The following is a 24,400-nucleotide window of genomic DNA, read 5'->3' on the forward strand; positions in this document are numbered from 1 at the left end:
GCGTCGGCTGGCACATTTGCAAGACCTCGCCTGTGCTTGATCCTGCAGTAAAAACCTTGCAGCCGCAAAACCCAACGCTTGACACGTGGTGAGGTCTGGTCTGCGGTGAACACCCAGGTCAGTGAGGAGTGATCGCAGTGGATCTCAAACTTGGTGAACTCAAGGTATGGTCGGAACTTGTCCACTGCCCACACCACAGCCAGACACTCCTATTCTTGCACTGTATAGCACTGCTCTGCCTCAGTGAGGACCCTGCTAATGAAGCTAATTGGTCGCAGTTGAGCATCTTTTTCGGCTGCCTGCAGAAGCACCGCTGCGATACCGACTCCACTGGCGTCCATTTCCACCACAAATGGTCTGTTGAGGTCCGGCAGGTTTACGACGACATCGTGGGCCAGGGACTGCTTAAGTGCCCTAAAGGCTTCCTCTTGCTGCGGCTCCCACCGCCAACGTTGCTTTTTCTTAAGGAGTTCTGTGAGTGGACGCGCAGTGATGGAAAACTGAGGTATGAACCCTCTGTAATAGCCGGCTAGTCCCAGGAAGGCCTGCAGCTGTTTGACTGTTGTTGGTTGAGAATATTCCAGCACCGCACGCACTTTTTCCTTGTCCGGCCTACACTGCCCTGGCGATATTTCATGGCCAAGGAACTTCAGGGTTTGACAGCACACGTGCACCTTCTCTGGGTTGATGGTCAGCTGTGCCGAACTTATCCGCTTCAACACCTCTCGAACATGCTCGAGATGGTCCTCCAGGGTCTCCGAATACACCAGGACATCATTGAGAAACGCCATGGCAAACTGGTGGTTGATTCCCTCCAGTACTCGGTCCATCAGGGTCTGGAACGTGGCAGGACCTCCGGCAACTCTAAAGGGCATCCTCATGAACTCGAAGGTTCCCTGATGGCAAATGAACGCTGTCTTTGGAATATCCTGCTCTTGAACAGGGATTTGAACAAAACCCCGTGAAAGGTCAAAACTTGAGAACCACCTGGCTCGTCCCAGCTGTGCCAGCAACCAATCAGTCCTGGGGCATGGGGTAGACTGGCACCTTAGTGCATGCATTCAGCTGGCGGTAATCCACAGCCATGCGGTAGCCACCAGACTTCTTCTCAACCAGAACTGGAGCACTGGCATGCTGACTTTGGCTAGGGCGGATGAGGTTCTGTGCCAGCAGGTCGTGAATGCAGTTGTCCATGATGGCCTGCTTCATGGCATTCACTGGTCGCAGCTTGCATCGAACAGATGGGTTGTCTCCCATGTCTATACGATGCTCTGCCAGGGTTGTGCAGCCCGGAGTGGTGGTGAAGATTTCACTAAACTCTTCTAAAACGTGTTTCATGCGTGGGTCTAGGTCCGGTGAGTGGCCGGGAATGACCACATTGCAAGCCGCAGTCGCGTCCGGCACAATGGCACACACACTGGCATCGCCCTCAGCAAAAATGCAGCCCAAACTGTCTGCAAAATCATCCACTGCCTCTGGCTGTTCCCTAACGGCCTTGACAAAGGGCACAATTCTTTGTGGCTCTGTGCCGACAGTCCAACCACCAAGTGACACATGCAGAGAGATGCCACTCACCGTCAGGAAATCCCTACCAAGGACAACGTCGCGGCACAGGTCGGGAACGCACAAAAACTGCTGTCTGCGGCAACCAGCAGCCCACTCGATCTGACACTTTAGAGACGTGGTTGACTGCGACCAGCCTGATGCCAAGCGCAGCACGCGTACGTCCGCCTTGGGTTTGGCCCCAGAAGCTTGGGCCGCCGCGGCGGCGGGCAGTCTGAAGAAGCTTATGTCGGAGATCAGCAGACGACAAAGAAGAGGAATTGATAGTGGGCTGCTGTCTCCGCAGATAGCGCCAAGAAGTCCGTGCACCACTATCATCATGTACTTTTTTTCGTGTTCGATTGTCGCCATTAAAGGCATTTCGTTGCAGTCTCATGGATCCGTCTTTCTGGCGGCGCTACGATTAGAAGGCCGACGTTCCGCAACATATGGTGCCGAAAACCCACGGGATAACGAGCGGATCCAACGACGTGGACAACGAGCGACGGCGACAATGAGTTTCCACTAGAAACCGCAGCCGGAGCAACCTGATCCTCATTGGAACCGCACCCAGGGAAGTAACGAGCGGAGCCGGGTACCTTACGAGCAAGTAAGCCGTGATCCTTAGCAGACATGGACCGCCTGAAAGCGAAACGTGCTGCTAGGCGAACCCAGTCAACGAAAGTAATGAATGAGGCGACGACGTTGTTGGAGAGTGACTGCAACGACCGAACGGCGTTAAGCAAGGTTATCGACAAGCTCGTCGCAAGCCGTGACGAACTTCGGAAGATCAATGCCGAGCTCGAGGAAGTGATTCCGGTAGAGGAACTTGAGAGGGAGTACGAGTCTGCGGCGAATTATGACGACCAGGCACTCGAGACCCTGACGCGCCTACGGTGCCGGCTTGAAGATCTGAGCCTCGGTAACACGCGACAGACTTCTCCTTCGACGACGCTCAACACGCCGCCTGCCTCAACGACAGCTGCATCCCAGAGCTTCGGACCTCGCCTTCCAACGCTAACCATTAAGCCGTTTCATGGGGACTTGTGTCAATGGACGTCGTTTTGGGAGAGATTCAACGGAGCTGTCCACACGAATCCCACTCTGAGCACGACGGATAAATTTCATTACCTACACAACTATTTGGTGGGTGAAGCAGCAGCTGCAATTGCCGGACTACCAACCACGGAAGCGTGTTATGAAAGTGCTATCCAGCTGCTGAAGCAGAGGTTCGGGGACAAGAGCAGGATCGTACAGCAGCACTTCAGAGCGCTTCGTGAACTGCAGCCCGTGACCTCTCCATCGGATACAAGGGAGTTGCGAAGGCTTTACGACGCAGTCCAGCTTAATGTCCGCTGCCTCAACGTCCTAGACGTCCCAACTAGTAGTTTTTCGGCGATGCTCTACGACGTTATGCTTCACTCTTTGCCACAAGAAATCATCGTGGCGTTCCACCGCCATAGACGTCTCCAGGATGAAGCACAAGGCACGGGACGCGCTGCTTCAGGAGAGACAGCCACAACGTCTTGCGAAAAACTTGAGCAGCTCTTGCGGTATACACAGATAGAGCTCGAAACGAGAGAGCAATGTGCTCCATCGACGTCCTCTACCAAGGGCAGCGGGAACAACAGAAAGCATGTGCCGTCATCATCGGTCCTACATGCATCCGAAGAATCAAAGCAAGTACGGAACGAATGTTTCTTTTGCAAGTCTAAGAGGCATGAAACCGAAGCATGCAGCGCTACCTTCACCATATCAGAGAAAAAAGACCGGCTGGCTAAATTTATGCGGTGCTATCGATGTACTATGAAGGGCCACCGCGCAAACGAGTGCCGGCGGAGGTTGGTGTGCGTGACATGCAAAGGCAGGCATGCTACTACGACGTGCGACCCAGTTTATCGTGCGACAAGAGGCGAAAAGTCGCCCAACATGGTCTCTGCTGCTACTAAGCCAATAAAAGAAGAGTCACCGCGGTCGACTGCCGTTACAAGCTGTCAACTTGACGAAGCCGTCAACTTACAGACTTTCCGTTCTTGGATTGTCGGTTTCAACGAGACGTCTTATGTCAGAGGCATCATCGACGGAGGCAGTCAACGCACGTTCATTAAGGAAGACCTGGTGACACGGTTGGGACTAAAAATCCTTAGAGAGACTTGCCTTGCGGTGAACACGTTTGCATCAGACGCTCCTTCTCGTGTGAGAAAGTGCAATGTCGTCGAGGTTCGCCTACGTAGCCAGTTTGATTACAACGAGCACGTCATCGAAGCCATCGCCATGCCAGTAATTTGCCACGACATCCCTGCCACGGCTATGGAATGCTCCTTCGCAGCCAAATTGCGAGAGCAAAATTATCGGCTGGCAGACGAGCAAACTGTGCCTAGACAGTGTGGCGAAAAAGGAATTAGCCTGCTCATAGGATCTGATCAACTGTGGAAGATCGTGAGCGGCGACATCATACGCAGCACGGAAGTACAAGGATTGGTAGCGGTCAAGACCACTCTCGGATGGACGCTCCAAGGTCCTGTCACAAAAACGAGCTTCATAAGCGGAACATCCGAGGTGATGATCTGCGTCCTGCGAGTCCAAGCTGAAGGAACTAAAGGATTGGAGCAAAACATACTGGAGTCATTTTGGACGTTAGATGCCATGGGAATTGCACCAACGGAAGCAACTCACGGGTGCTCAGACACCTTGTCTGTTTTCGAAAATAAGATGACAAAGATCGGAAAAAGGTACCAAGTAGCCGTGCCACGTAAACACCCGGATATCGAGATGCTACAAGACAACTACAGCGTCGCACTTACCCGACTAAGAAATCTGGTTAAACGTATCTCGAAGTCAGGAGGATTGCTGGAGAGATATGATACAGCGATTCGTCAGTACATTGTTTCCGGCCACGCTGAAGTTGTACCGAAGCCAACGACGCTGTACTCAGCAGGCAGCGCAGCGCATTTAGCCCCGCTGCTGGATGCCACGAAGTTCAGCTCACTGCACAAGCTCCTTCGGATCACAGCATGGGTGCAGCGTTTTGTGTCCAAGGTTAGGTTCAAGACTAAGGAAGATGGAGCCATATCTGCTGAAGAAATCTTGGCAGCCGAGAGATATTGGATCCGCCAAGTTCAAACTGAAGCGTTTCCCGACGAGCGGAGGTGGCTAGAAGAAAAACAAGGTTCACCCAGTAACTCATGGGTAGCACAACTACACCCATTTATCGACGAAAGCGGGCTTCTACGCGTCGGCGGAAGACTAGAAAATCTCAGAGACAGCTGGGACGTGAAGCATCCATTCCTGCTTCCAAGTCGACACCGTTTCACCGAGCTGGTATTTAACGATGCCCATTGGCGAGTCATGCACGGAGGTGTAACGGCGACAGTACACAACGTACGCGAACGCTTCTGGATCCCGAGAGCGCGACAAGCGGCAAAGAAAGCGATCAACCGATGCCGGACATGCGTGCGTCTTCGCACGAGACCCACCGTGCCGCCGTACCCGCCGCTTCCAGCTTGCCGCGTCGAAAAGACGAAACCTTTCGACACTACAGGAATTGATTTCGCCGGACCATTGTATGCGAAGTCATCCGAGAGCTCCGATTCCAAAATGTACATCGTTCTTTTCACGTGTGCAGTGACAAGAGCCTTGCACTTGGAACTGGTCTCGGATATGTCGTCACCTGCTTTCATGTTGGCATTCCGGCGTTTTAGTGCAAGAAGGGGACTGCCAAGTACCATTTACTCCGACAATGCCCTTACCTTCAAGCGGACGTCTCGGGAGCTACAAAAGATATGGAAGGTTATTCGAAAAGACGACTTCCAGGCTTATATTGCAAACCAAAGGATACAGTGGAAGTTCATAGTCGAAGCGGCCCCATGGTGGGGAGGCTGGTGGGAACGATTGGTCGGGACTGTGAAGACGGCACTACGAAAAGTTTTAGGCCGAAGCTGTCTGTGCGCAGAAGAACTATCAACCATTTTGACTGAGGTTGAAGCGGTTCTCAATTCACGGCCACTAACGTATTGTCGTGATCAGGCCAGCGAACCTGCAGCTCTCACGCCAGCGCATTTCCTAGTCGGCCAGCAACTGACGACGTTACCAGAAGGAAATACGTTGTCAAAACAAGGAGCAAGCCACGGGGCCAAAGACTACCAGCGCCGTTTCCAACATCGACAGAAAATGATGGAAGACTTCTGGAAGCGATGGAAACATGAGTATTTGCTTCAGCTACCATCTGCTCATCGCTCACCCACGCATCACTCAAGAAACTTAAAGGTCGGCGACATCGTGATTGTGGACATTCCTAACACGCCCAAGTTATTCTGGCCACTAGCCCGGGTTCAAGAAGTGTACCCAGGAAACGACGGAGTGGTGCGCGCCTGTTTAGTGCGATTACAGGGAGGCAAAGTAGTCAAGAGGCCAGTGCAGAAGCTACATAGTCTAGAGCTAGATGATACCACATTTGAGGCCCCGGAGGATGTCGGAGATCAGCAGACGACAAAGAAGAGGAATTGATAGTGGGCTGCTGTCTCCGCAGATAGCGCCAAGAAGTCCGTGCACCACTATCATCATGTACTTTTTTTCGTGTTCGATTGTCGCCATTAAAGGCATTTCGTTGCAGTCTCATGGATCCGTCTTTCTGGCGGCGCTACGATTAGAAGGCCGACGTTCCGCAACAGCTTACACTTGAGCCTGTGTCTAGCAGGGCCTTGAACGTTGACGACCCGATACGAACGTCCATAAGGGGCTCTCTGCCGCCGGCTGTGGTCGCTACTTGGTGCGCACTGCCGTAGGTGCCCGCCAGGGCAGCACCTACCGCCTCTGGTTTTCCGGGCACTGTGCTTGCAGGTGACCCGGTTGCTGGCACCGGAAGCAAACGGGCGGACCCATTCGTCGACCCGTGGCATTGTTATGAGAAATGTGGCCAAATCCACCACAGCGATGGCACTGCACACACATTGCTCCACTCGTAGGCTCCTGCTGCGGCGTCGGCCCCGGCCCGTAGGGTGAGAACGGAGGCACTGTGTCACACGAGTACTGCCGGTCCCGGCAGTACGACGGGTCCAGCGCAGCTGGATGCAGTGGCCAGTGATAAGTCGGCTGTGCCGGTGGGGCAGCAGCGAACGAGGCGAACGACGCCGTCGCCATAGTGGTCGGCTGCGGCAGTGAGCGATGGTCGAGGGCAGGGCTAGGGCTAAACGCCAGATCTCTGACTACTTGGTTACTCGGAAGTGGCGGTGGTCTGTACTGGAGGTGACGCCAAGCCCGCTCCATTAAGCAGTCAGCTGCCTTCACCAACTCGGCGAGGTCGTTGTAGACATGCCCCTCTGCCAAATCCTGCAGCTGAGGGTGCATCTGCCGCAGCACGCGCTGCACCTTCTCGGCTTCGGTGACCTCTTCCCCGATGTGGTCGTAAAACGTAGCGATTGCATAAATAAATTCCTTCAAATTCTCTTCTGGGTAGCATAAATCACACACACACACCGATCCGAACAACCACACCGAACTGCCCCTTTATTTCCAACCTCAAGCCTAACCCCTCACACTTTTCTCCCTCCTCTCTTCTCCCAGTCCTGATGATGATGATGGCACAATCACGTAGCGCCCTCTCTCGGCCACCCTCACAAAGGTTTACCCTAGGTTGGACAGACAGACAGACACACAATGAACTTTAATGTGGTCCTGAGGGGCGACTCGGAAAGCCCCCTTACGGGGGAGGAGCCGCCGTGGGCAACTCCCACGTCGGCACGGGTAGGCCATGCCTGACTGCCACGTCGCGGCCCCTCTGGACGGCCCGTAGCCGAACGGCGAGGTCGGAGCTCTTGGGTGCCTTTTGCCACTCTTCTTCCGTGGTTAGAAGATCGTGCTGCTGTAACGAGGGACACCGCCAGAGCATGTGTTCTAACGTGCAGAAAGCATCTCCGCAATCCGGACAATCGGGCTCAAACGAGTCCGCATACCTGCTGACCCTGGCTAGGCTGGGATACAGCCACACAAGTTTAACCCTTGCCGCCAAGAAAATTGGAAGTAACTAGAAGACAGGAGAGGCTAAAAGTGAGAGAGAAAGACGAAGATGTGGGTAGAGACAGGAAAAGGGGTCAGCCGAGGGGTGCGTTGCCTCTGACTTAAAGGTCCAAGCACCCGGCTCAACCTCCAGGATCCCCTTTTCCCCGCAAAGCCACACATGGCGAGGCATGGGAGGGGGTTTAAACTCAAGGATTTTCTGATTGGCACATGGTGCCTCACTTTGTGTCCTGCTCACTGGGCCAATATTGTGCACTGAAACCACGATACGATTATGAGGCACACTGTAGGAGGGCACCACGGATTGGGTATGCGCACCTCAATCTAAGCACTGCATTTTGTCCCCATCTGTGGCCACGAACTGATCCCACACCCTCGACCATCAGAGAACTTTAAAGCGAAAGCTGTTATGAGATCACAACAACGGCTATTTTTGCCGCCGTAGCTGTCCGCCGCCGCCGGTGTCCGTAACCACTACCACGAAAAATAAAACGAAATAAGAAAAAAATATCCAGGATGGAACGGGGTTCGAACCTGGTTCCTCTGCGTGGGAGCCCAGTATACTACCTCAGAGCCATGCTGGTGCTTGAAACTACTTTGCAAAAAGACCCTATACAGCCTTCATGTCGGGAAGGAACCACATTAACATGTGTAATGTAGTGTGGTAGAAGAGTAAAATAACAACCAGGCGTCACACAACATGAATTCTGTAACCAGGCATCACACAATGCGAATTGCGCAACGAGTGGGTTCTTGAATGCTTCCAACCCGTTACAAAGGGCTCAGCCATAATTCTTCATCATCATCAGCCACAGCAGAATAAAAAGTGCACATAATGCCTTACAGACGGTACCTTGCTTCTCCGCAGAAAGACAAATAATGGCGTAGTAGGTGCTTCCCAACTTCACAAAAATTATGATTTATGGCGGTAAGCGTACTTGTACTAGTAGCCCCGAGAGAGTTTACGAGAGGCTCTATAGAAATGCCGCTCTTCCCGGACAGGCCTGGCGTTTCTTTTTTGATCGATGGATGACGGAACGAATTGCTTCACTGCATCCAAAAGGAAAGCAATAGATCTTGCCACAGCAGCATCTATGCTTAAATCAACAATAAATTTTCACGATGAACATGCAGAATGGGTCACAAAGTCCAAGTCAGCCACGTTGACCCATTAAGTTCAACATTATCACAAACAGGCAATACCGAATGACATCCCATCGGGGAAAAACAGCGCAGCTGATCACTAAGTGACATCAGTTGCGTGATATACTGCAACACTTTATTACCGAATAAGCATACATGAAAGCCTATTCATAGTAAGACCCTCCGTAGAGTCACCTCTTGTGCCTGCATGCTTAACTTCTTTTGGATCTCTATCGACAACTTTCTGAGTCGCCAGAGTAGGCTTGTCTATGACAACACATGAATCACGAGTGCCATATAGCGATAATCAGAATGCGCGGCAACCTTTACGAGTCTACAGTGCTTGCCACGTATCACACTCCAGCACAGTCTGAATATTTCATGCGCCTAAGGTTTGGGATTTATTTTGTATAGCCAACAGCTGTGTGTCTACTGCATGGACTGCACCTCTGGTTCTAGTGTGATGCTTAGCATTTGGCCATCACCTTAATAACCCTTTGGAAAAAGTGTAAGACAGACGGGGGTCATACTTGACAAGACCACAAAGCACCAAATCTCTTGAAATAGATTGAGTGGTGCATAGACATCCTGGTACAATAAGAAATATCCAACATCTGTGACAAGAGATTTTTGACAATGTTGCCCAGTGTGTAAACATTGTTGTTTATTGATGCGACTATGTATTTCCTTCTACATTAGCTTTAGAAAATTTGTAAAAGGATTTTGGAAAGGTTCCATTTTTCTTAAAAAAGCAGCACTGGTTTCATCCTTTACAGAGGCTGTGCACGCAGACATGTTTAGCATCTGCTGATGTTTTGGCTGGGAGCCTCGTTCACAGCGAGTAATTTTGTTTTTTCACCTTGGTTGGCACTCGCCAATGTTTCATTCGGAATCACTCTATGCAGAGGGAGTCTCCTGTGTGTATGCTCCCAATCACACGGCTTCCCGCCATGGAGACACTGCCTTCTGTTGTTGTTGTTTGTGTACTCCCCTAGAAGTTACCCTATGCTCGCTGTTTTGCCCCTGCTCTAACTGTGGCGGAGTCAAACCGAAGTCAAAACTTTCAGAAAAATCATAGCAAGGTAGAAAGCGCCAAATGGTGGTCCGGTCACTTACCTCATCAGTTGAAGCTGCCTGAATTCCAGTGACGAGTCTGGCTTCCTGGGAAGTGCTATACAAAGTACAATAATGTGCTCGTTATTTCAATATACGGTTGACAGGAACTTGACATGGAATTTAGCGCAGAGATTTGTGAAGAACACACACCGAAGCTAACTGGATCACACGCACTCAAGACCAGCATATGCGGCTTTCATGGAAATGAAATCGTTACACCGAGGAACTTCATAGCACAATGCTCGCCCGGAAGCTTGTGTGCAAGCACCACTGGTTGAAAGCAATCACATGCCAGTGCTATTATGTTTGTGGCTTCCCATCCAAAATAACCTTTGTCACACTTAATAAAAAACAGGTGGTCATTCACAGATCACACAACTGCATGTGCTGGTCCTATGAAGCAAGGGTAAACAAGCCACTGTTCGAATCGTCCCACTGAAAAGTAGTAAAAAGAAGCATTGTCCAACAGTGCCTCGATAATGGCCTAAAAAGATCCATTTCTTGGGTGTGACCCTTCACTGCCAAGCAGGATATCAATTGCAGAAGCCCTACTCAAAAAACCTCCCATTTGCCAGGCCAAACAAACAGCTCATCTTGATTAACGAAATAGGTTTGCTGCTATGCCACATCTCCAAAGGATCACCATCGTGTTCATGGCGTCAAACAAGCTGGCTAAGCTGTGCAAAAGCAGCAACCCAGTCGTGGATGCAATAAGAATCACAGAGCACGTAAGGTGCCCTGCCAAGAAGGCATCACTTACCAAATACTTCTATCGTGTGATAAATATAATGCATAGCAAAGGTGTCTCAATAACTGGCTCACTGCAACAATGTAAAAAAAGGTAGCGACAGGTGGCTAGCCACACATTTCAACTTTTGATGAGAGCACATAGGCACGGTGACAAAGGTTGATTATTCAATCGACATCTATTCATAAGCCTGGCCGAGGTTGCACTATTACACCACCACTATCTTTAACAAAGAAAGAACTACTTTTCCTTGATGCAGCCGTGTTTGCAGATGCCTCAGTTGTTCGCCCTTTCAATGCATATAATAATTCTTGCTGAAAGTTAGCACTTGCGTGTGTCCCTTGTTTTTTACAAGTCTCTGTGCTACACACCAAGGATTTGACAGGAACGTCACTACAGCTATGATGCAGGCCAAGCAAAGCACCTTCACATAAAGCCCCTATACCTTCGGAAAAGTACAGCTTTCTCTTGATCTACGCCGCTTCCTCCTCTCCACGCCTCTGATAGGACGGCTGCAGTCATGTGGTAGCGCGCACCCTCTTTCTCGGTATTTTGTTTCCTTCACCTCTCGGCGCCATGTTGAACGTTCCAACGTGCCATGTGCTGTGTGTTCGCCCCATGTGAAGTGCACGAAGTGTGAAGTGCACTTGTGCGTCTCGCTCATTTTGTCGCGATGCCGGGTTGCTGTGCGTTTGGCTGCCATAACCGTGGCACCCAAGGGAAAAAGTTTTCTGCCATTCCTCACGGAAAAGAGAATGCAGGTCGTCGCAAAGTCTGGCTCCACAGAATAGGTCGAGCAAACTTCGAGCCGAGATCGGCGCAGCTTTGTGAGGTATGTGCTCGTGCGTTTTAACTCTTGATATGCATCTTGTTTTGCCGTGTGACATATGTGGTGTATTACTTACTTAATGTCACGCGAAATTTTGTGTAATTTGACATGCACCAAGACAGTCACTTGCTTGAGCAAGTGACCGTCTTGAACACTAGATCGTCGAAATTTCCAGAGCCCTCAACTACGGCGTGCCTCATAATCATATCGCGGTTTTGGCACGTAAAACCTCACATATTATTAACTCTGAAAGAACGTGTGTCGTGCACTGCAACACTAGGTTGTGTTCCACACATTCTACTAACCTTTCACTGTGATGTGCGGATGGAAGGGCGAAGACAGAGCGAGCGTTGGAATGAAAGTGCGATAGCAAAAAAAAAAAGAACCTAGTGCGCAGAATTTATCCAAAGCTGTGCATTTACCTGCAGCTCCTCCATCATATTGTCTAATTTGGCGAACCACTTCTGGGTGACAGTCAGAACTTTCTGCAAATTCGGAACATGAGCGGGGCTTTAGTTCAGCGGACCGCGGCTCATCAACCGGCGTGTCATCATGAATTATCGCGTCACACATTTAGCGCATAAGTTTCAAAACGCTACAAATGGCATATATCACCTGTGCTGTACTTTTGCAAAATATCTCGCATTGCGTAAAAGTACGGCAATAAAAGCATGTTTCAGAAAGGTATGCTCGTTGAGTGGGATCTTTAATCGAGCTGCAGCCGCTGAAGATGTCCGTTTGAAATTCGGCACTTCAATAGAATGAGTGGGTTAATGTCGTTGGTTTTAGCATACTGCTTTTAAATCTTCATTTATTGGTTTAATAACTTCATTTATTATCAGTTAACATACAAGCGTCATGCATATGACAATGGGTGCAAGCTGCTCCGCACAGGCCAAACGTCCCAGAACGGCGTACTGCGAGCACACGTCATCAGGCAGGCAAAGGAGATAATAATAATACATGTGGTTTTACGAGCCAAAACCACGATATGATTACGAGGCACAGCGTAGTGCAGGGCTCCGGAAATTTTGACCATCTGGTGTTCTTTAACGTGCACTCACATCGCATAGTACGCGGGGCCTCTAGCATTTCACCTCTATCGAATTCCGACCGCCGTGGCCGGGACCGAACACGCGACCTTAGGATCAGCAGGCGAGCGCCGAAACCGCTACATCACCGCGGTGGGCAGGCCGAGGAGAAGTAACATATGTGAAATGTCATGAAGTTTTGATCGAGCATCTTCATGGGAATTGCAGGCATTGCTGCAGTTACTATATATGATAGAGATAGTTTATACGCACGGGAACTATTCCTTCCCAAACAGCGTGACTTGACATCACAGCTGCCATGTAAATATTTCTTACCGATGCAATAAATAGCGCGTCGTGTTTCCAGAATTTTATGTCAACCTTTTTTAAGTAAACCCAGTTACCGATATCCACGCCTGATACACAGGGAAACGTTACACTCCGAAAAGAACCGTAAGTGACGTGCAATTTCCTAAAAATTGTACATGGCTTGCAGCAGCTCTTCTGGCGCGCTATAAGAGAATTAGATGGGGCACACATCCACACCAATTGAAAATAAATGCAGAAATAAAGAGAATCATTACACACAGCCGTATGCGAGACATGGCACGTAGGCCACGGCTGGACTAGAAAGGCTGTGGCTAAAGCGGCAGTGCCAGCGCGCAACCGGCCTGAAAGCTTCACGCGTCCAAGTGGAGCGTTCGAGAGGGCGCTGCCGTCGCTTGCGAAAGACGCGCAGGAGAGGAGGTGGCGGAGGGGAGAGCAAATGGCAGTACCTTTATGAAGTATAGGAGCTTTACCTTCACAGCCTAACATACAACTCAAATGGTGTCTCTCAAAATGCCTGGGCAATGTTTTATAGTTCCCTCTGCAAAGCTACATCTTGGGTGCATGAAAATCATCGCCTGTACACCATGGTGCATGCAGGGGAGACAAAGCCAATAGTATCAGGGCTGTGCTCTTTGATGGATGTTTGGTAGCTGGCCTTTCTTTCAGCAGAAAAAGAAGCTCACCGGATGGCTTGAGACGGCTCCAGATGTCTGAAAGCGCCCACAAAGCTCGTCTCAAGCTGAGGAGGAAGCGGAATATCTTGTTGTAACGCAGCAGGCACGCCCTGTTGATCACCACGCTAAGTGGCCAGTCCACCTGCACAAGACCACAGTCATTCTAATGCCAAACAGGTTCCCAAGGCAGACAAAACACACGGGGAGGAATGCAAGCGTTCACAGCACACGCCTACTGTGTCCCAGCTGACACTAATATGATTATGAAGGCTTTTCTGTAAGCAGAATGTTTTAACAGCAAAACTGCTTAAGCTCGGAGAAAGCCCGTTAGTCATGAAAAAAATTACCACCATCGTGCACTTTCTTCGTATTCTGCTTTGCTCCCAGAACATGCGCGCCGATTAGACCAGCTCTGATGGACAAGAGAACGAGTACAGACAGAAAGAGAAATACACCTCAAGAAACAGAAAGGGAGCAAGGACAGCCAGCCACACTTCCTTCCGCTGCCTTTTATTTTCTGTGTATTTATTTTTATTGCTTCCTTTAAACATCAGTCATTTTGAGCGCCTTTCACGATTGTTTTTTTCCAACCCTAACACACAATATATTGCCACGTGCGTTTCTTATTATCACTTTTGCTGTATTCGGTTTTCGTCCACAAAGACTGTCAGCAATGCTCAGCGCAAACTGTGTTTTGTTAAGATTGTGCGCAAGATGTGAACACTCGAGCTTATTCTAGAACTTGCGTGACAACCACTGATAATACTGGAATATTCGACGGCACATGTATAAATGCCGGCGCGCTTGACCGCTTGTCAGTTGATCGACGGTCAACGCTCTGTTCGCCGCTATCAGTGTATTGCTGTAGTTTGACTTTCAGTTTCCCGGCCACAAGTTCGGCCAAATAAAGAGTATCATCTCTGACGTGCTGACTGCTGCCTTCGCCGATGTCACGACCATGTGACATCTGGTGGAGGTGCTGCTTCATGATCCGGACGCCACCGCGGGGCGCTAACCCAAGCCCAAGCCGCGACGACGACGGCAAGGAAAACCTGGATCATCGAACAAACCGCAGGCAGAAGGGACTGCAGCCAGAGCACGGGCTCCTTCCCGAAAAAGCCAGGCAGCCGCAGATCCCAACATAGACCACAGCGACGATGGCTGACCCCGTGCAGCCTGCGCTGATCCTTCTTTGGCAGCCCAAGGAGCCGCCAACCTTCCGCGGATCGTCGTTCGAAGACCCGGAAAGCTGGCTGGAAGCCTACGACCGAGTCGCCCTTTTCAATGCCTGGACCAGTGAAGACAAGCTATGGCATGTCTACTTCGCCTTGGAGGACGCAGCTAGAACATGGTTCGAGAACCAAGAGCAAACCCTGGTAACATGGGACGTTTTTCGCACCAGGTTCCTGGCAACATTCACCAGCGTCGTCCGCAAGGAGAGGGCCGAGGCTCTGCTCGAAACCCGCGTGCAGCTGCCAAACCGAAAATGTGGCACTCTTCAGGGAAGAAATGACGAGACCGTTCCGCCACGCAGACCCTGACATGCCCGAGGAGAAGAAAGTTCGCTTCCTCATGCGAGGAATAAAGCAGGAGCTGTTCGCGGGACTGATCAGAAACCCACCCAAGACCATTCAAGAATTCCTCGCGGAGGCAACAACCATCGAGAAGACGCTCTAGATGCGCACCCGGAAGTACAATCGCCGGGCATTTAAAGACAGTGCAGCTGTTCATGTCCTCGGCTCCGACGACTTGCGCGAGGGGATCTGAGCAATCCTGCAAGAGGAGTTGCGAAAAATTCTATCTTCACCACAACCTCAAGTAGATTCCATTGCCGACGTCGTGCGCCAGGAGATCCAGCAGTCACTGGGCGCGCCTCAGCTAGCAGAGCCGCAGCCGCAAGCTATGAGTGATGTATCCGTGACGTCACGCCAGCCGAAGCCGCCGTTATCACCACTGCTTCTTCTCCTTCCCTTCCCCTTAACCCCTCTCGCACAACGCTACATTAAACCGCACCATCGCAATAAAGTTTTGTCTTGGCCCAGCCACGGCCCCGGCGTGTTCTTTTCAATGGCGACAAGGATGGGCGAAAGCGGGGCGTCAACTCCGTCCGTCATGGCCGCCGCACCCACGGGAGGATACGCCAGCCCGCCGCAGTTCGACGAGACGAGCGACAAGTGGCCCGCGTACCAGGTTCGGCTGGAAGCCTTCTTTGAGGGTAATGGCATCACGGAAGACAACAAGAAGCAGGCCCTGCTGGTGACTGCACTGTCCACCCACACCGTCGACGTACTGAGCGGACGTTGTGCTCCGGATAAGGTGAATGAACTGTCGTACCCACAAGTGATAGCCTTGCTTAAGCAGCACTTCTCGCCGCAACCGAACGAGATAGCACAGTCTTATAAGTTCTTCACCCGCAATCAGCTGCCCGGCGAACCGGTCAAGGATTTTATCGTGGCGATTCGACAGATAGCGGACACCTGCAATTTTGGTGCTTCGTTGGACAGAATGCTAAGAGATCGCATCGTGTGTGGTCTGCACAACGTCGGAGTGCGTCGGCAGCTACTCGCGAAACCACAGCTGACGAGGAGCGAAGCGGAAGAAATTGCGATATCTACCGAAATGGCCGAGGCCAACGCGCAAGAGATAGTAAGCCCCACAGCTGAGGCAAGTGTGCATGCGCTGGGAGGCCAGTCCTATCGCCCATGAAGCCGGCCACAGATTGTTGCGTGCTACCGCTGCGGAGAAAAAGGGCACGGACCCGAGGATTGCCGCTTCCGCTCGGCGTCATGCTTCAAGTGTAAACAACGAGGTCATATCGCTCGAGCCTGTTGCCGCCGTGAGAGTGGGTTCGGGGTGGTACCACCAGAACGCCAAGTACACGCCTTGTCGCGGGAGGAAGACACTGGCACGGACGGCATGTTCGCGCTGGAGGCAGCGGACAGTCACATCGGCCACGTCGGCACTACGCAACCCATCGTGCGCACCTTGGATTGTGGTGGGGTTCCAGTGAACATGCAGGTCGACACAGGCTCGCCGGTTTCGGTCATCACGTGGCCCACATATGAGCGGAACAAAACAGTGTGGCCGAAGCTGCGTGGTTCGCCAATGAAACTCACCTGCTTCCTGGGACGGCTTCCAGTGCGGGGACAACTTCAGCTCAAGGTTTCGTGCGGAAACAGGTCGACGGCTGGATCTTTGCAAGTCCTTGGTTGCTCCGGCCCAAACCTCTGCGGACGCGACCTGATTCAAGCGTTCCACATGCTCGAGGCACCGGTCATGAACGTGAACACGTCAGGTGAGCAACTGCCGTTACTCGGTGCTGACGACGTTAACGTGGACCGGTTGCTAGCAGAATACGCTGATGTGTTCGCGCCAGGTTTAGGGCTCATAAAAGGGCCACCGGTACACTTCGAGATGCGAGAAAACGTGGTGCCGAAATTTTGGAAAGCACGAGAAGTTCCGTATGCTTTTCGGCCAAAGGTCGACGCGGAACTGGACCGCCTTTCGGGCGCGGGTATTATTGTACCGGTGCCTCATGCGGAGTGGGCAGCGCCAGTGGTACCAGTAGTGAAACGGAATGGCTGCATCCGCTTTTGCGGCGATTTTAAGCTAACGGTCAACAAAGCCTGTCGCACTGAGCAATATCCGTTGCCACGGGTGGAGGATATCCTGGCTACATTAAATGGCGGTGAAGTTTTTACCACGATAGACTTGCGGGAGGCATACAACCAGCTTCCGTTGGATGAGGAAGCCATGCAACTCACGACCATAAACACGCATAAGGGACTGTTCAGCTTTACTCGCCTGGCTTTTGGAGTGGCGTCCGCGCCGGCCGTGTTCCAACGGCGTATGGAGACCATTTTGCAGGGACTTCCGGGTGTTCAGGTCTACCTAGACGACGTCATCGTGGCAGAGAAACGCAATGACTGCACCACCCTGCACGAAGTATTCAAGCGTTTCCGGGAATACGGCGTGCGCCTGAACGCAGACAAGTGCAAGTTCCGCCAACCAGAGGTGGATTTTTTGGGGCATCGAATCAGCGCTCGAGGTCTTCAACCAAAGACGGAAAACATAGACGCCATCCTTAAGGTTCAGGCACCACGGAATTCCGCAGAATTAAGGTCCTACCTCGGCATGGTAACGTACTACCACAAGTTTCTTCCGAATGCATCGACCGCCATGGCACCCCTATATCAACTACTCCGGAAGGAAGCTAAGTGGAAGTGGGGTACCGCTCAACAGCAGTCATTCAGCAGTGTGAAAGACTTTCTGGCGCATTTTGACCCACACAAGCCGCTAGTCCTGGAATGCGATGCCTCTCCGGACGGAATCGGCGCAGTGCTTTCACACGATGTCGGGGGCGGGGTACTTCGGCCCATAGGGTTCCGCTCTCGGTTATTGACTGGAGCTGAGAAAAATTACTCGCAGCTGGAGCGTGAAGCCTTGGCACTTGTGTTTGGTGCGTCGAAATTCCGACAATACTTGCTCGGCAATACTTTCACATTGATGACAGACCATAAGCCGCTTGTTGGACTTTTTCACCCAGACAGGCCAGTGCCCGTGATGGCCGCGGCGCGAATCCAGCGATGGGCCCTGCTGCTGAGCGCATACGATTACGTCATCAAACACCAGCCCGGGAAAAACAACATTCCAGCCGATGCCCCCAGCCGACTCCCCACGTCAGCAACTTCCCAGCCAGAGACGCAGGAAGAAACTGTGGACGGTGAGTATGTGCTGCTCACGGAGACCCTCAATGATGGTGTCATGTCTGCGAAGCAACTGGGCACTCTCACGGAGCTTGATGACGATTTAGCAAAAGTGCAAAAATGGGTGCAAGAGGGATGGCCAAGAAATTTGGGGCCTAAGGACCAGCACTTGATGCCATACTTCAACCGGAAAGCTGAGATAACGGGGAGTTATGGGCTTCTCTATTGGGGCCATCGAGTGATCGTCCCTAAGAGTGCCCGAGCAGTAATGTTACGTCTGCTGCATGATACTCATCAAGGGATTTGCTCAATGAAGCGGCTAGGGTGCTCCTTGATGTGGTACCCCCGGATCGATAATGACATTGAGCACATGGTTAAGTTATGCGCCAGTTGCATCCAAGCTGCCCCTATGCCCCCAAAGAAACCCCCTGTTGCGTGGCCGGAAACGGATGAGCGTTGGTCGAGGCTGCATATCGATTTTGCGGGGCCGATCAATGGTCACATGCTACTGATTGTGGTGGATTCACATAGTAAGTGGATAGAAGCGATACCCATGAAGAGTTCCACCACACACGCCACCATAGAGGCTCTGCGCACCTTGTTCAGTACATTCGGGTTGCCCCGGACGCTGGTATCTGATACTGGCCCACAGTTTACGAGTTGGGAATTTAACACCTTCACGAAGCTGAATAACATAGTACACCTCCGAACAGCACCGTATCACCCCCAGTCCAATGGGCTCGCGGAGCGGGCGGTTCGGACTGTGAAGTATTCACTGAAGAAGAATGTACAAGGGTCACTGAAAACCCGCCTGGCTAGGATTTTGCACAGGTACCGCAGGACGCCGCAGGCCGGGGGCCGGACACCAGCGCAACTCCTAATGGGCTACGATCTTCGCTCCAGGCTGGACAACGCAGTGTCCATTCCGCCCTCACCAGTTGACCGTCCCCCCCTCGATGGGTGGCAGCCCGGGGAGCCAGTCTGGGCGAGGAACTTTGGGCGAGGCGAGCCGTGGACTCCAGCCAGCATTACATCGACAGACGGAGCCCGCCTGGTGAATGCCGATGGTCCTGAGGGGGAAACCATTCGGCGCCACAGCGACCAGGTGAAGCCACGGTAGTTGGAGCATGACCAGGGAGAAGCCAGTGACTCTCGGTGCCTCGAAACTGCCGCCGGGGCCGGCGGGGCCCTAGCAGGAGGAACACCGAGGCGAGCGCCAACAAGGAGCGAGATCGCCGGGAGCCCCTCAACTCCGGTGTTGCGTCGCTAGGGCCGGCAACGCAAACCCCCAGACCGTTACTCACCGTAGGGGAAGCGGAATGATGTATCCGTGACGTCACGCCAGCCGAAGCCGCCGTTATCACCACTGCTTCTTCTCCTTCCCTTCCCCTTAACCCCTCTCGCACAACGCTACATTAAACCGCGCCATCGCAATAATGTTTTGTCTTGGCCCAGCCACGGCCCCGGCGTGTTCTTTTCAATGAACTATGCTGCTGCAGCCTGCCGTCATGCTCCTCCTCCACGCCCATGCCAAGACGCCACACCGCCGCAGTACCGTCGCCAGACGCCGCCACCGCCACAGACACCCTACCATCCGCCTGTCAGACAGCGCTACGCGCCAAGGAAGACCGATGTTTGGCGCGCCCCTGACAACCGCCCGCTCTGCTACCACTGCAGAGAGGCCGGCCACACGTACCGCCACTGCCAGTACCGACAGATGGGGCTACACAGATTCGCCGTCAACGCGCCGCGCCCGCAGCCAGGCGAACGGCCTCGCGACATCGACGACTACCTCACCGGAACACAGTGACAAGAACGACGACCTTCCCGATCGCCGTCGCCAGGCCGCCGACGTCGCTCGCCACGTAAGGACATGCTGAGACTGTCAGCGATGCAAGACACCGCCGACAAGACCAGCAGGCTTTCTTCAGCCAATCGAACCTCCTCGCCGACCATTCCAGCTAATCGGGATGGACCTACTGGGGCCGTTCCCAACATCGACTTCCGAAAATAAATAGATCGTCGTAGCTACTGACTACCTCACGATCCTGAGGTACAGCCAGACAAGCCACTGCCGGACCACCGCCTACCACCCACAGACCAACGGCCTCACCGAGCGTCTAAACAAGGCCATTGCCGACATGCTGGCCACGTACGTCGACGTCGAACACAAGTAGGACGCCATCCTTCCGTACGTGACCTTCGCGTAAAACACAGCCGTACAAGAAATGATGCGGGTGACGCCATACAAGTTGGTCTACGAACGGAGCCCGGCAACGACGCTCGACGCCATGTTACCAAACGTGACCGACGAGGAAAATATCGACGTGACCACCTACCTACACCGCGCCGAAGAAGCATGACAGCTCGCCCACCTACGGATCAAGAACCAGCAGTCGACTGACAGCCGCCACTACAACCTTCGACGACGCCACATGGAATACCAACCCGGTGACCGTGTATGGGTATGGACGCCAATACGCCGATGGGGACTTAGTGAGAAGCTTCTTTGATGATACCTCGGACCGTACAGTGTACTTCAACGCCTCGGCGCACTCAACTACGAGGTTGTCCCTGACGGCATTATGAACTTTCAGCAGCGCCGTGCGCGACCTGAAGTCGTCCATGTCGTGCGCCTCAAGCCATATTAGGCACGTTAGTGAATCTTAGGACTGTACTTTTGCTTGATTATTGTACTACCTTGCTTGTGCTTATTGTGTATTGTACTTTCTTGTTTTATTGTTATTTATTGTTGCATGCATTAGCCCCCCCCCCGTTCTGTTTTAAGCATCGGGACGATGCTTTTTCAGAGGGGGGCATTGCCACGTGCGTTTCTTGTTATCACTTTTGCTGTATTCGGTTTTCGCCCACAAAGACTGCCAGCAACGCTCAGTGCAAACCGCGCCTCATTGTTCGAGAAGCTTCGCTATTATTGTAGATCGTTTTGTTAAGATTGCGTGCAAGACATGAACACTCGAGCTTATTCTAGAACTTGCGCGACAACCAGCGATAACGCTGGAATATTCGACGGCACATTTATAAATGTCAACGCGCTTTACTGCTTGTCAATTGATCGACGGTCGACGCTCTGTTCGCCGCTATCAGTGTATTGCTGTAGTTTGACCTTCAGTTTCCCGGCCACAAGTTCGGTTAAATAAAAGAGTTCCATCTCTGATGTGCTGACTGCTGCCTTCGTCGACATCACGACCACGTGACAATATCAAAGGCTTGCCACATTCTTCCCACCATGTGTGCTGACCCCTTCAATAGAAGCATTCTAAGGTTGTAAAAAATTAAATTGGCATGTAATCCCTTAGTTCTCTTCTCACAAAATCATGTGCGCACAAAATCAGGGCTAAATTTTAACGCACAGGGCATCCATTAGAGTTAGGTTGCCTTCACGTCGTAGTAGCCACTGCAGCTGGACATTAAAACAAGTCTAGTATCACTTTGTCGTGCTCAAGCATGGTTGCAGAAAGCAAGAGTAACATGGAGTGAGTCATAGGTATTCCATACATCCATTCCTTATCGAAACCATGTGGGAAGTACATATGGCATTGTTTTTATGGCTGCGTAAGAGAAAAAATGAGAAGGTAATAAATATGGACAGACCTTCATTTCGTAACACACACCCACCAATTTACACAGTGGCGTGGAGTGGCCACTTCTGCATAGGGTCAATGGGCTGTTGCGAAAATGGAGAGGACCAGATCCAATCTTTCTTTACATTGTCCAGAGTGCACACCAAAATTCGATGAATTCACAGAGGCACAAAAATGAAGCAATGCATCTCATGGTTGAGGCCTGGCATGTAGATAGTTTTGGCTGCTTACATAAGAAACAAATGCCTCTCACATAGACACCAACAAGGGGGCATCTGCATGCCTTACCTTCTTTTCTGATGTAGAAACAATACCGCTCCACTGAGGACTACAAGCAACATTGTGAACCCATGTTTCTTGGCAAAAGTGTGCAAGCGTGTGCAACCAGAACCCCGCTCACTTTGGAGCGCCTCTGGTACGCCGAAATGGGCCACAGTGCTTTTGGCAGTAACAAGCACAGCCGGGATAAAGGCTGAAATGCTTGCCAAGTGTTGCTCGTGAGTAAAATGTAATTTTTCCACGCCAGACATTGAGCTCGACCATCTCAAATTTCTTTCCAAAGAATTGTGACTGATCATTATGTAGCATATTTACGGCCAAAAACATTTTGTTTGGTTTCTGTCCACCAATTTATTTTTGTGAATGGTGCAAAACTGTCACTTGGTAAAAAGAATCTTCAAAAATTAATTTTTTTTTCATTGCTCTTCTTGAAATGAAACATTGATTGTTGTGGCTGTCAAATGAGTGAAGTTTCATATTTTAACTTTGACCCTCACCATAACTTGTGGAGAAACATGCCAGAATATGTGACTATTTGGGAATAGATAGAGGGGCTTGTTTCTTTGTAGGACACAAGCAAATGAATCCGACAGACGATTGGGCCAAGTAAGGCATAGGGGGCATGTTATGTACAGTTTTTTAACTGTAGTGTGGTACTGCGACGCAAACGGAAAGGAATTAAAGTGGACAAAAAAACACCTTTGCCTTCGGTGGGGCCTTTGCATTACATGTCCGATCTTCCACCAATTCAAAGATCGGACCCCATTGTTAAAACACTTGACGTGCAAACACGGACACAAGAGAGAAGTCAAGACAACGCCATCTTGACTTGTTTGCATGCCCGGTCTTTTTTACATGAACAGTAGCTCAGCTTTCTGTTATTCTAATTCCTTTCTATTTGTGTCATAATTAGAGGACAGCATAGGGGACATCATTTAAAAAATACAAATAATGTCTTCTACGTTGATAACAGAATGGAGAGTCAGGCTAGTTGTTCTTGATTCATAATGAATTGAATTGTACAGTGCAAATTATGAGAAGAAAGACAGCACATGCGAACAGTGCTGACTCTCACCCGAGGGTTTAATGCATATGATACAGATGAGAATGTGTACCTGCATGTGCAAGGAAAATTGGTTATTGGCAAAAAAAGAAAAAAAAGAAAGCACGACAGGCAGTCTGTGTTGATATTCAAAAATCTTTATCGCTTAAGGAGATAGAGGGCGGGCTGATGCACTTTGCACTCTAGGATGAGTCTTTTGTTCATGTCACTGTGTGTATCTAAAACTTGCGCACAATTAAACAGTGACTTTCACTGATGCTTCGTGCAATGTACTGCCAAGTTTGCTTAGCAGAGACTTTGTCTGGGCAAGTTGGTGCGACATTTGCAAAATATAACAGCAGGAAGGACGGGACGAAAGACACAAAACTCGTCTTGTGGTTTTTGCGACTTTCGTCCCGTCCTCTGTGCTGTTATATTTTGCAAATACCAAGTTTGATAATCAATCATTTTTTTTGCACTTCCTCTGGCCTCCTATATACTTTCCATGCCCACCGATCAATGGAGAATGCAGTACAAGCCAGCCGACAGGTGGTGCTGCCATCCCAGAATCGCTTGATGGTTTGAAGCGAGGCCTTGGAACGCGTAGTTATAAAGCGAGATTCAGTAAAGAAGAAGAAGAATGCCCATGCTGTGCACTGGATAAAGAAACGACGGAGCATGCTCTGACTGAATATGGAGACAGGTGTACGTTTGGCCTGCGTGAAGCCTTGGTCTTTAGGGACAACAATAGAAAGATGAACATGCCTGCAACAGAAATAAGTAAGAGTATTGGTGGCCGAAAACTAGAGAGAAAGGACAAAAATAAATAGCGGGAAAAATAAGGACATTTTGCCGTAAGGGGCAGAGAACTGGGCTGTGCATCTATGTAAATTTTTTTTTCTATAGTAAGATTAATTTAATCGAAGTAGACAAGGCATTAGGCCAACGTCAAAAAAAAAAAAGTTCTTTTTTCTTTTTGGCAAGCCTGGTGGCACACATGTCACCGCCCCGTTATAAAGGGGATGCTCATAGCATCCATCCATCCAAAGATGAAGCAGAAGACTTCCCCGGCCGCGAAGCTGTTTACAATAAGATATATGGTTGTTTCAGCACTGCTTTTAGAACCCTTGGTGCTTCTGGAGTATGAGCAGAGGCTTTATTGTTCTTCTATAACAATTAGATGATGAGAATAGGAAAACAAGAAACACTGACCGAAATGAAATGAAACCTTTCAATTATGGTCGGCGTTTCTTGTTCTCCTCTTGCCGACCAGATTGATTTCAATAACAATCAGAGCTTCACAACCTTGCGGGAGAGGGGCTCTGTTGCAAAAACCTTGGCAA

At 50.9% G+C, this 24,400-nt stretch overlaps 1 protein-coding gene across 4 annotated transcripts in view; it reads right to left on the reverse strand.

Moving 5' to 3' along the window:
• The window catches only part of LOC119372695 (gamma-tubulin complex component 6), a 318,918-nt gene that overhangs the window by 61,769 nt on the left and 232,749 nt on the right, over window positions 1-24,400 (reverse strand). For 3 of the 4 annotated variants that reach the window (XM_037643145.2, XM_037643144.2, XM_049419622.1), the window contains 2 exons: window positions 13,438-13,570; window positions 9,817-9,871 (listed from right to left, as the gene is read on the reverse strand). In XM_037643145.2, the coding sequence (XP_037499073.1) occupies window positions 9,817-9,871; window positions 13,438-13,570 (188 nt within the window). Of the gene's footprint in view, window positions 1-9,816; window positions 9,872-11,678; window positions 11,879-13,437; window positions 13,571-24,400 lie in introns of those variants that run through there. The other variant, XM_049419621.1, reaches the window with a different exon arrangement.

This window comes from Rhipicephalus sanguineus, chromosome 10 (genome assembly GCF_013339695.2).
Source record: "Rhipicephalus sanguineus isolate Rsan-2018 chromosome 10, BIME_Rsan_1.4, whole genome shotgun sequence".
Lineage (NCBI taxonomy): Eukaryota > Metazoa > Arthropoda > Arachnida > Ixodida > Ixodidae > Rhipicephalus > Rhipicephalus sanguineus.